Source organism: Antechinus flavipes, chromosome 1, assembly GCF_016432865.1.
Source record: "Antechinus flavipes isolate AdamAnt ecotype Samford, QLD, Australia chromosome 1, AdamAnt_v2, whole genome shotgun sequence".
NCBI classification, from domain to species: domain Eukaryota; kingdom Metazoa; phylum Chordata; class Mammalia; order Dasyuromorphia; family Dasyuridae; genus Antechinus; species Antechinus flavipes.
This window is the reverse complement of record NC_067398.1, coordinates 694,460,812-694,470,289: the sequence shown is the minus strand read 5'-3', so window position 1 is coordinate 694,470,289 and position 9,478 is coordinate 694,460,812. Positions and strand designations below refer to the sequence as shown.

The 9,478-nt window shown below is 52.3% G+C and overlaps 1 protein-coding gene across 2 annotated transcripts in view; it reads right to left on the bottom strand.

Annotated features, from left to right (window-relative positions):
- Positions 1-392: 392 nt before the first annotated feature.
- MORN3 (MORN repeat containing 3) overlaps positions 393-9,478 on the bottom strand; it is a 9,387-nt gene continuing 301 nt past the window's right edge. The window contains exons 1-6 of one of the 2 annotated variants that reach the window (XR_007949658.1): positions 9,398-9,478; positions 6,355-6,509; positions 5,384-5,543; positions 3,446-3,630; positions 1,877-2,066; positions 393-627 (exon numbers count right to left, since the gene is read on the bottom strand). The exon at positions 9,398-9,478 is cut by the window's right edge and continues 301 nt beyond it. Coding sequence is in view for 1 of the 2 variants with exons in the window: in XM_051972745.1 (XP_051828705.1) it covers positions 1,998-2,066; positions 3,446-3,630; positions 5,384-5,543; positions 6,355-6,509; positions 9,398-9,478 (650 nt within the window). In the remaining variant the exon portion in view is untranslated. Of the gene's footprint in view, positions 628-1,840; positions 2,067-3,445; positions 3,631-5,383; positions 5,544-6,354; positions 6,510-9,397 lie in introns of those variants that run through there. The other variant, XM_051972745.1, reaches the window with a different exon arrangement.

Here is a 9,478-nt window from a genome sequence, read left to right as displayed (position 1 = left end):
GAAGCCCAGTGTGTGTCTCGGGGACTCTTGGTTCTGGTGGGCCTTAGCCCGTGGTCGCTCCGTGACCGGCCAGGGCAGGGGAGCACGCAGAGGGATGCGGGGCTGAGCAGGGGCCTAGAGGGATATGCCCAGAGGGCGGGGATGCCGCAGGTGGCCAGCCAAGTGCTGTCCTTGATGGGCCCCCGATGCCGGGGGTCCCCGAGGGAGGGGGCGGCAGATCAGAGGCGGCTTTGTGGCAGGGGGCTTCATGCCAGCCCGGCGCCGGGCCAGGGAGGACTTGGGAGCTGACCACAGTCCCACCCTTGTGACCGAACGTTTCCTTCAAAATTCTGGACCAGGGCCTGGCCCAAACAAGCCCAGTATTCTCAACAACTGAATTTCAGAGCCCAGGATGTATTGGGAAATGGTGATGACCAAACTTTTACTTGAGTAATAAAAAAAATCCCAAAAACACTCTTCATATTACACTGGGTAAAAAGGGTACGGGGAGTGTACATCTCGAAGATCAGTGACCGGAGCCCCCAGATGGGGGGCCACGAGCCTCGAGTTCTAGTCCTGCCCTCGGCTGCTAACTTGCTCTGTGACTTTGGCCAGTGTTAAGCTGCCCTCTCTGAGCAGAGTCCTCATCTGTAAGAGAAGAGCTAAGACTGATGGCCTCCAAGGTGGGACATTCTGAGCTCTGACGTTCTTTGTTCTAAAGCCTTTCTCTGTTCTCAGAGTTACTGTTCTAAGCCCGCTCCCAGCCCCAACCTGCATCCTAGGCCCCTTCCCACTATCTGTGTCTTATAGATCCCCTGTCCCAGCCCCCACCTGCATCCTAGGCCCCCCTCCTAGTCCCTAGCTGTATCCTAGGCTTCTTTCTCAGACCCAACCTGCATCCTAGGCCCCCCCCCTCCTAGGCTTTATCTGTGTCCTTGATCCCCCCCACCTTAGTCCTGATCTGTGTCCAAGGCTTCCTTTTCTCAGCTTTTATCTGTGTCCTAGGGTCCCCTCCCAGTCCTAAGCTTTATCTTAGGCTCCCTCTTGGTCCCTCTCTCTGTGTCCTAAGTCTCCTCCCAGCCCTGAATTGTATCCTAGGCCTCCCCCTTCCCCAGTCCCTCTCTGTGTCCTAAGCCCTTTTCCAGCCCTTACTGTGTCCGAGGCCCCCTCCCAACCCTGATCTATATTTTGGGCCCCCTCCCCAGCCCTTACTGTGTCCGAGGCCCCCTCCCCAGTCCCTCTCTGTGTCCTAAGCCCTTTTCCAGCCCTTACTGTGTTCCGAGGCCCCCTCCCAACCTTGATCTATATTTTGGGCCCCCTCCCCAGCCCTTACTGTGTCCGAGGCCCCCTCCCCAGTCCCTATCTGTGTCCGAGGCCTCAGCCCACCCCCAAGTTCCTAGGTTCTAAAGCCTCTTCAGTCGTAGCCCTGGAAGGAGGAAGGTATGGGGAGTGTTAGCCCTGGGCAGATGTTGCCTATAGCTAAAGCATGAGGGAGTCTCCAATGAGGCGATTTGCCCCAGGTCACCCCCCGGGCTGTTGAGCCGCTGGGACGAGCCCAGGTTATCACTCCCTCGGCTCTCTCCTCTAAGGCGGGAGGGTTGTGGGAGGAGAAGTGATGGCCCGAGGTGCTGGGCCGCCAGCGAGGAAAGGCCCCCCACCCTCTCTGGTCCTGCTGCCCTGGCCTTTGGCAGAATGGCCGGCTGAAGGGAGAGGGATCTGCGAGCGGCTTCCAGGCCGGCCTCCTCCTCAGCAGAGAACTTAGGTCCTCAGCTGCTTTTACCAGCCCCCGTCCCCGATCTGTTCCCTCCCTTGCTGCTCCCCAAAGCCCTTCAGAGGGAATGAGGGAGGGCAGACACAGGGCCCCTTGTTACATCTTCCCTTTATCAGCTTGACCCACCCTGAATGGCCTCTCCTCCCAAGGGCCCTGATGACTCGGCCTTGGGGAATGGGGGGCTCCTGACCAGCCCCCCAAATTGCTTCCACTGATTCAGCCTCGGTTGTCGTTCCTGCAAATGGTTTCAGTACGTCTCCTGCATGAACTTGGCTACGGCTTCCTCCAGCACCTTGTCGGGATTCTGCAGTTCCACCTAGAGGGAAGTGGGGAGGATGAGCTGGGGCCGCAGGGAGAGCCCGGCGCAGGTGAGGGGGAACGCCCCTAGTGCTTCCTCCCTGCCAGGCTCAGGCGTCTTGGGGAAGGCCGGCCGTCTGTGCCCTCTAACAAAGGGCCCTTGTTTCTCCCTGGGCGGCCTGGCCCGGATCCGGGCGTGTCCTGCCTTCCTCCTCGGGGAGGCAGGGCCACAACAAAGGCAGGTGACTTCTGGCTTGGGCAGCCCGGCCACCCTGGCAGCTGCGGTTCCGAGCCCCCATAATGTCACCGGGCTCACAAACCAGGCCCATTTCTGCCTTTCCGCCTGAAAATCCCAGAATCATAGACCTCGGGCCGGAAAAGGCGTCAGGGGCCTCTAGACCAGAGTTTCTTAAACTATATATATATATTTATACACACACACACATAAATTTCTTGGGAGAACAGGGGTTACAAATGGAAAAAGTTTAAGTAGCCCTGATCTAGACTAACATTTCAACTTGCAGATGAGGAATTTGAGCCTCAGTGGGTCCAAAGTCCCCCAGACAATGAGAATTGGTCTGGATTTGAATCCGGACCCTCTTGGATCCAGAGCCAACGCCCACCGATCCCACGACCACACTGAGAGGTCACAGTGTGAATATTTCAAGTCCTTTTTCATGAAAGGCCAGGAACTGAAGCCAGGTTTTGGGGGGAGGGCTGTTTTTTATTTTCCTGATCTTCCTGATTGTCCTGTATTTTGGGGGCAGCCCTCCATACCTCTGAAGGATATGGATGCTCAGGCAGAAAGAAAGGGGGTACCCGAGAGGGGGCTGCCTTAAGCGGCCTTATGGCACGAGACCTTCCCCCCTTGTCGGCACTGGCTGCTCTTGGAACAACTTGGTCAGATTTGGCGTACTGGGTATGGATGCTCGTGTGTGCAAGTGCCCAGGGCCGGAAAAGCGTCTTCCTTCATTTTTAAAATTATTATTATATCTTTTTATTTATAAGATGGGTAATTTTCCAACATTGGCCCTTGCAAAACTTTTCCCCTCCTTCCCCTACCCCTTCCCCATGACCTTCATTTTTGAACTCCCACCACCGAGAGCGCACACCTGGCACATTTTAGGGTGGGGGGCCCAGATCTGGGGATTTTATCCCTTTGAGGAAACTCTCTCCTTCCCTCCACCAGCACAGACTGGCACCTGCTCTGCCACACAGTGACTTCGAGATTTGTCTGGGAAGGGTTAAGGGGACTCCAGGATTAGACTGTCAGGATGTGTCTGAAGTGGGACTGGAACCCGCTCCTCCTGATTTCTGCATGCCGTGCCTGGGTTCCAGGGACTCGACAAAATGTGGGATCGAAAAAGAGGGAAAAGAGGGTCCGTGTGGCCGACTGACCTGCGGAATGGGATACTTGGTGGGCTCGGGGGCTTCATCTCGACCAAAGTCAATCATGGTCCCACATTTGGCCATATCATCTACCCAGAAGCCCTCAAAGAGTTGTCCGTGGTCCACATAGAAGAAGCGGCCCTTCCCATTCTTCATCCCTTGCTGCCAAAAGCCTTCATAGCGGTTTCCATTATCTGCGCAGGAGCAGAGACAGAGGCAGAGACAGCCAGAGATGAGACACAGACACAGAGAAAGGGATAGAGACGGACACACAATGTCGTGGGGGCAAGACTAGACCCCTGGCCCTGGGCATCCAGCCTTTCTGGAGGACCCGAGAGCATCTGAATAACGGAAACCAGACAACCAACAGCTGAGGGTTGGCCCGGCCCTGCTGGGTCCCTGGGGCTCCCACCGGAGCTCGCAGCCTAGTCGGAGAGAAGCGACCTCCTCGGGGTGCAGTACGGTAAGTGAATGTGTAGGAAGAAAGTGCCAGCTGAGGTGAGGAGACCTTGCTGGCTGGGGGTGATGAGGGATGGAGGGAGGAAGTGTCAGGCAGAAGGGGCGGGCCCTGACTGGCAATCTAGAGAACTCAGACCTTCAACAACCCACTTCCCTCTCCTGGGGCCTGTGGCTTCTCACTTTGTAAAAATTCCCGTTGGCCGTTTTGTTGTAATGAGATTAACTGAGCAAGTTGTGATATGGGAAGGGATCATGAGCGAAGATGGGAAATTCAGAGAAACCTAGAGCTTCGGTGACAGAGGCAGGACGGAGCAATCGGAACCCGGAGAACGATTTACTCAGTGTCCGCTATCATGGAAAGAAACGCAATGGGGAGAGACTAGAGTTCATTCACTTTCACACCAAAATGTTGGTTTGTTTTGCTCGAATATTCTTCTCTGTTACAAGAGGGAAGGGGGAGGTGCACTGAGAAAGGAAAGTGAGATTTTAAAATAGCATCAATAAAAATAATTTTGAAAATTGGTATTGGAAAAAAATAATAAAAAACTGGTGTCGGACCGGAGAAAATGCCGGACTTAAAGAGTCAGAAGAAAGTCGCGTTTCCCTAGTTGGGTGAATATGGGCAACTATAGAGGTCTTGCGTGTTTCTCCTCTGTAAAATGGGGATAATACGCGTAATACCCATCCTGGGCTTGTGAGATTCAAAGACCAGGGACACCGAGTACTTTGCAGCACTTAAAGTCCTGTGTCAACGTCAGCTCTTAGGACCCCAGAACCCAAGGTCTAGATGGGGATTTTTAATGGCGATGTGTGTAACGGCCCCTCTGGTGGCCTACCGAAGCTTATGGGGCCTTCTCAGATTACTTTAAAGTGCATAAAATAAAGGATTATCACCAAGGAAACGAACTAGACGTCACCAAATTACATTTTTTAAATAATGGCGCTCCTTCCCCACTTCCCTCCAGTTAAGAACTCTTGCTCTGTACTAGAAAGGACCCAAGTGACCATTTAATTGAAATGCCTCATTTTCCAGATGAGAAAATTGAGAGCCAGAGAGGCTAAGTAATTAACGAAGGGGCAGAAAGGGCATTTTCAGGAATATGGGTATGATTGTTCCCATAGAAGAGCACCCGATAACCAGGGAAGAGCCCAGGCGCTCTGCTGGGGCTCAGGACTCGGGAGGAGGCAGGAAGCCCTCCAGGACCTTGGGGAACGGAAGGCAGCGACAGTGGGGGCGGCCTGGGGTGCCCGGGCTGGGAGCCTGGGGCCGTCTCTGTTATTCACGTGGAGGAGATCATGTCTCCGTTGGTCCCTGGAGCCCACAGCCCCTCACTGTGCCCAGTCCCATGTCCCAAAGCCCTTTAAAGCCAGTTTCCAGCTTGGACGTTGTCACGGAGACCCGTGGGTTGGAGGGACTCCTTGGGGGAGATGGAAGCTTGCGGGGGGGGGGGGTGTCCCTGGGGAGGGCAGAGCCCCGGGGGGACTTACTTAGGCGGAGCATGCCCTCGCCCTCTCTCAGGCCCAGGTTCCACTGGCCCTCATAGATATCTCCATTGGCATAAAACATGCGGCCCCATCCACTTCGGAGGCCGTCCTTCCACTCTCCTTCATAGTATTCGCTGGGCGCATAGTACCAGATGCCATGACCCTGTGGGAGGCAGAGGGATCAGCCTGCATCAGCGCTGGGCCAGGCAATCGGCAATTAAGAGTCCTCTCAAGTCCTAGTGAGAGGATCATCACCCCATTCTAGAGATGAGAAAACTAAGGCTAAGAAAACACGAGGCGTGTCCTGTTCTCAGGACTCCCAGCCCAGCGGGGGTAGAGGGGAGGGAGGGTTCCTTCATTTCCCAGCCCCTTCCCAACTCCAGCCAGGAAGCTGAGAGCTTGACTCTTGCTCCATCGGCCCAATCCCTGCATTTCTTCCAGCCCCCCTCCCCTTCTCACCACCCATGGGAGCATGGGAAGTTTTTAATCTGTGGGAAGGTACCCGGGGCTTATAACAAAGGTCCCCAGCCTAGAAAATAAAGCCAGGAAATCAGGGTGTGGGTGCCACAGGGGCTAGCCCGTCCTGGGGCAGGAAAGGGCAGAAGAGATTTCCCAGCCCACCCTCCCACCCAGTTCCAGGGCAGGAGGAAGCCCTAGCCTCCTGGCCTGTTTGCTTCCCAGTGTGTCCCAGTTCCCATCCCCATATCTCTCCTTTCTCCTGCTTCCTGCCAAGGGTTCTGTTCCTGTTTTATTGAGGGGAAGTGACCCTGCGGCAGCCCTTATCACCCTCTCTCAGACTTCGACTCCTTTTCTTGGTTTCTGACTCCTTCCTCCTCAATTCTTGGGGTTCCTTTTCCCTTAAGCTCCCCAGATAAGCGGCACTTGGGGGCCCCCCCAAGCCCAGTCAGGCAGCTCCGGCCCTCCTGCCCCAGGATCCCCACTTCCCCTCTTGCTGAGGAACAGCTCAAACTCACACTTCTCTTGTCGTTGGACCACCAGCCAGAGTAGACCTTCCTATATCTTTTCTTAGAGTCAGGAAGGCTGAGGATCCCATAACCATCTCTCTTCCCATACTTCCAATCTCCATGGTAAATAGCTCCACTCTTTTTCCATTTCTGGATTCCTTTTCCTGATGGGAAGAGACACCAGACACGGCTCAGATCACCTCGCCGGGAGGAGAGCCGTCTTCGTCCAGATGGAGCTCTCAGTTTACCTGTCTGAGCTCCCGATGTGAGTTTCTTACCCAGCACTTTTCTGAACCCCTTTCCCACTTGTGAGACAACCTCCACTTCCTGGGCCAGCATTCCCATTCCTTGTCATTCTCCTGAGATGCCCAACTGGTTTATTCTCTTGGAGATAGTCTCTAGGGAAGAGTAACTAGGGACTCGGGATGTCTGAAGCTCATTTATGGGACTGTCAAGCTAGAGCTGGAGGGGATCACAAGTGAGGAAACTGAGGGCTAGGGAAGTGAGATGTCTTCCAAAGGTCCCCCAGGTAGTAAGCTTCCTCCTTTCCCTGCTGGAAATCTCTGGGAATCATACACATTAGATGACTGACGTGGTAAGGAATCAAAATCGGCAGGTTGGGGGCCCACACGCTAGTCGATATGTGTGTGTGAGGGACTTGGTTTGCCAACAAGTATAAAATTAATCGACAGGCACTTAGTGGGTGTGTGCAAGCACTGTTTGGTGCTGGGGATGCAAGACTACTCCCCTCCCTTGAAGGGCTCCCACTCGTTCAGCTGGGGGTAGACATAACACGTACACGTAAGTCCAAGGTGATATTTGGGGTCAAGCACTGGTAGCTGGGGAGAGATGGTGAAGGAACTCAGAGAAGTGAGGGACTGAGGGGGCTGGAAAGTGAAGAGGGATTAAAGCTCCTTCTGCTTGGCCCCAGAATGCAGAGCTGGAGCAACCCCTGGAGAGGGAAGATGGAGACACGCAGATCGCTGGCTCACTGGAAGGCAGCTGCGATTAAGCGGAAGATTGGGGTTCGGGGGGCCAAGGCCCTGGGTTCAGATCTGCCTCCGATCCTAGCAAAGTCATAATCCACCAGCACCTCAGTTTTCGCATTTGTAAAAAATGACGTTAGACTCAAGTGTTTTTGGAGATTCCTTCCAGCTTTCCAGTTAAACCTAATGGTTCAGGATGCATGTGTCTGCTCGGTAGAGATGGTATAGAAGAGAATCTCAGGCAGGTGTCAGACTCCGTGGCCACTGAGAGCCTTTCTAATTCTCAGGATAAGTGGTTCTATATGTCGTGGGTGGTGGTCAATAGTTAAATAACTGAACAAATGAGTGAGTGAATTGGGAAGCCATCATGGGGATCATAGAGGGAGATCGGGACAGGACCTCAAAAACCATTCTGGTCCAAAACCCTCACGGGAACTGATACCCAGAGAGGTTCATTCTAGCACTCTTTCCACTGCCATCAAGGAAGGAGCTCACTCTTTGAGTCCTCACATCTTCAGCACTTATGGACAATTTCTTTCTTTCTTTTTTTTTTTTTTATAATTATTTATACATTTTATTTGCTTTATCAGCTATATATAAGTTGTTTTATTTATTTTATTTTATTTTTAAATAACTTTTTATTGACAGAACCCATACCAGGGTAATTTTTTACAACATTATCCCTTGCACTCACTTCTGTTTACGGACAATTGGACTAGATGACTTGTCCTTTTGTAGATCTTTAGCGCAGTGCCTGGTATACAGAAGGCTTTTCCCTATGTGTGACTTGTGTTTCTTGTTAAATTAAAGATCCCTTCTTTTAATGTCTGTCCTAGGAGGCTCAGTGCAGAGTTTTTATTAACCAAGGTGGACTCAACACCTGTTGTCTATACATTGATCCAACGAGCTGGAGTATAACTGACTTTTAGGTATCTTCCAGTGAGAGTGTGTTGTCAGTGAGTCAGCCAGGCTTCCCCCTAGTTCTTCTGGTACTCACTAGCATGCTCTAGTTAGGCAAGTGACCTATGGCCTCGAGGTAATTTTTTCCCATACAAAGGGATCAAGATAAAATCCAGGTTTTAATCACGTGTGCCCAAAAATGTTCATAGAATTTAGCTCTGAAAGGAATTTTAGACATCAGAGCTGGAAAGGATCATAGATCTGAAGTCTAACATGGTTAAATAATTTGTCTGAGGTAGCTCGTGAAGCAGGGATCAAAAGCCAAAAGCCAGAGGTCAAACTTTTTGACTACTTGCCCAGAATATTCCTGTTTTCTCAAAATGAAGAGCAAGGGCCTAATCTGTGAAGCCTGAACCACTTAGGTCTGCAGAGGGGCTCCTCTGCCCTGTTTTTCTGGGGAAGAAAAGACCATCCCCTCTCCCTTGACTCCTTTCTATACAAAGGGACTGAATAGGGAAATTTTAGGTTCTATAACTATCTAGCTGGGTCTTAGTTTCTCTCATCAGTGGAATGGGAAGAGGGAATTTTTAGTACCCTAGGTCAAAAGGACCTTGGATACCATTCTAGCACGGTACTCCAGAAAAGGAGCTGGATTTGGCCAGAGAATCTGGGTGCAGTTTCTACCTTTTCCACTTCTTAGCCGTAGGACCTCAGGTTGGTTAACTTGTTTTTGAGGGAATTTGGATTTAATGACTCGCACAGTTTAAATTCTCTGAGTCTTCATTTTGGATCAGTAGGGAGTTGGATCAGGTAACCTGAGGTTGAGTTGATTAGATGACCTCAAAGGCCCCTTTTGATTCTGAAAGCCACAGATTTGAAGTTTTGGGGTTTTAAAGGTCAATTAATCCAAACTGTTCATTGTTGGTGGAAACTGAGGCCCTCTGAAAACAGGCTGACTTCTAGAGCCACGTGGATCTGCCCACTGTGCTACTAGCCTCCCTCTCAGCCACCAGGGTCATAGGGTCTGAGAGTGAAAGGGACCCTGCAGCCAGACTTCCCTGGGCCCTAAAGGGCTTGCTCCCGGTCCCGATCAGACCTTTCTGGGGGTCAAGCTGGCCCCCCCCGACCGGCCCCTCGCCTTACCACATCCTCAGAACAACCCTTACCGTGTTTCTTATTGTCTTGCCACTCCCCAACATAGCAGTCGCCATTGACTGCATAGACTTCGTGTCTCAGGCCACTCTTCT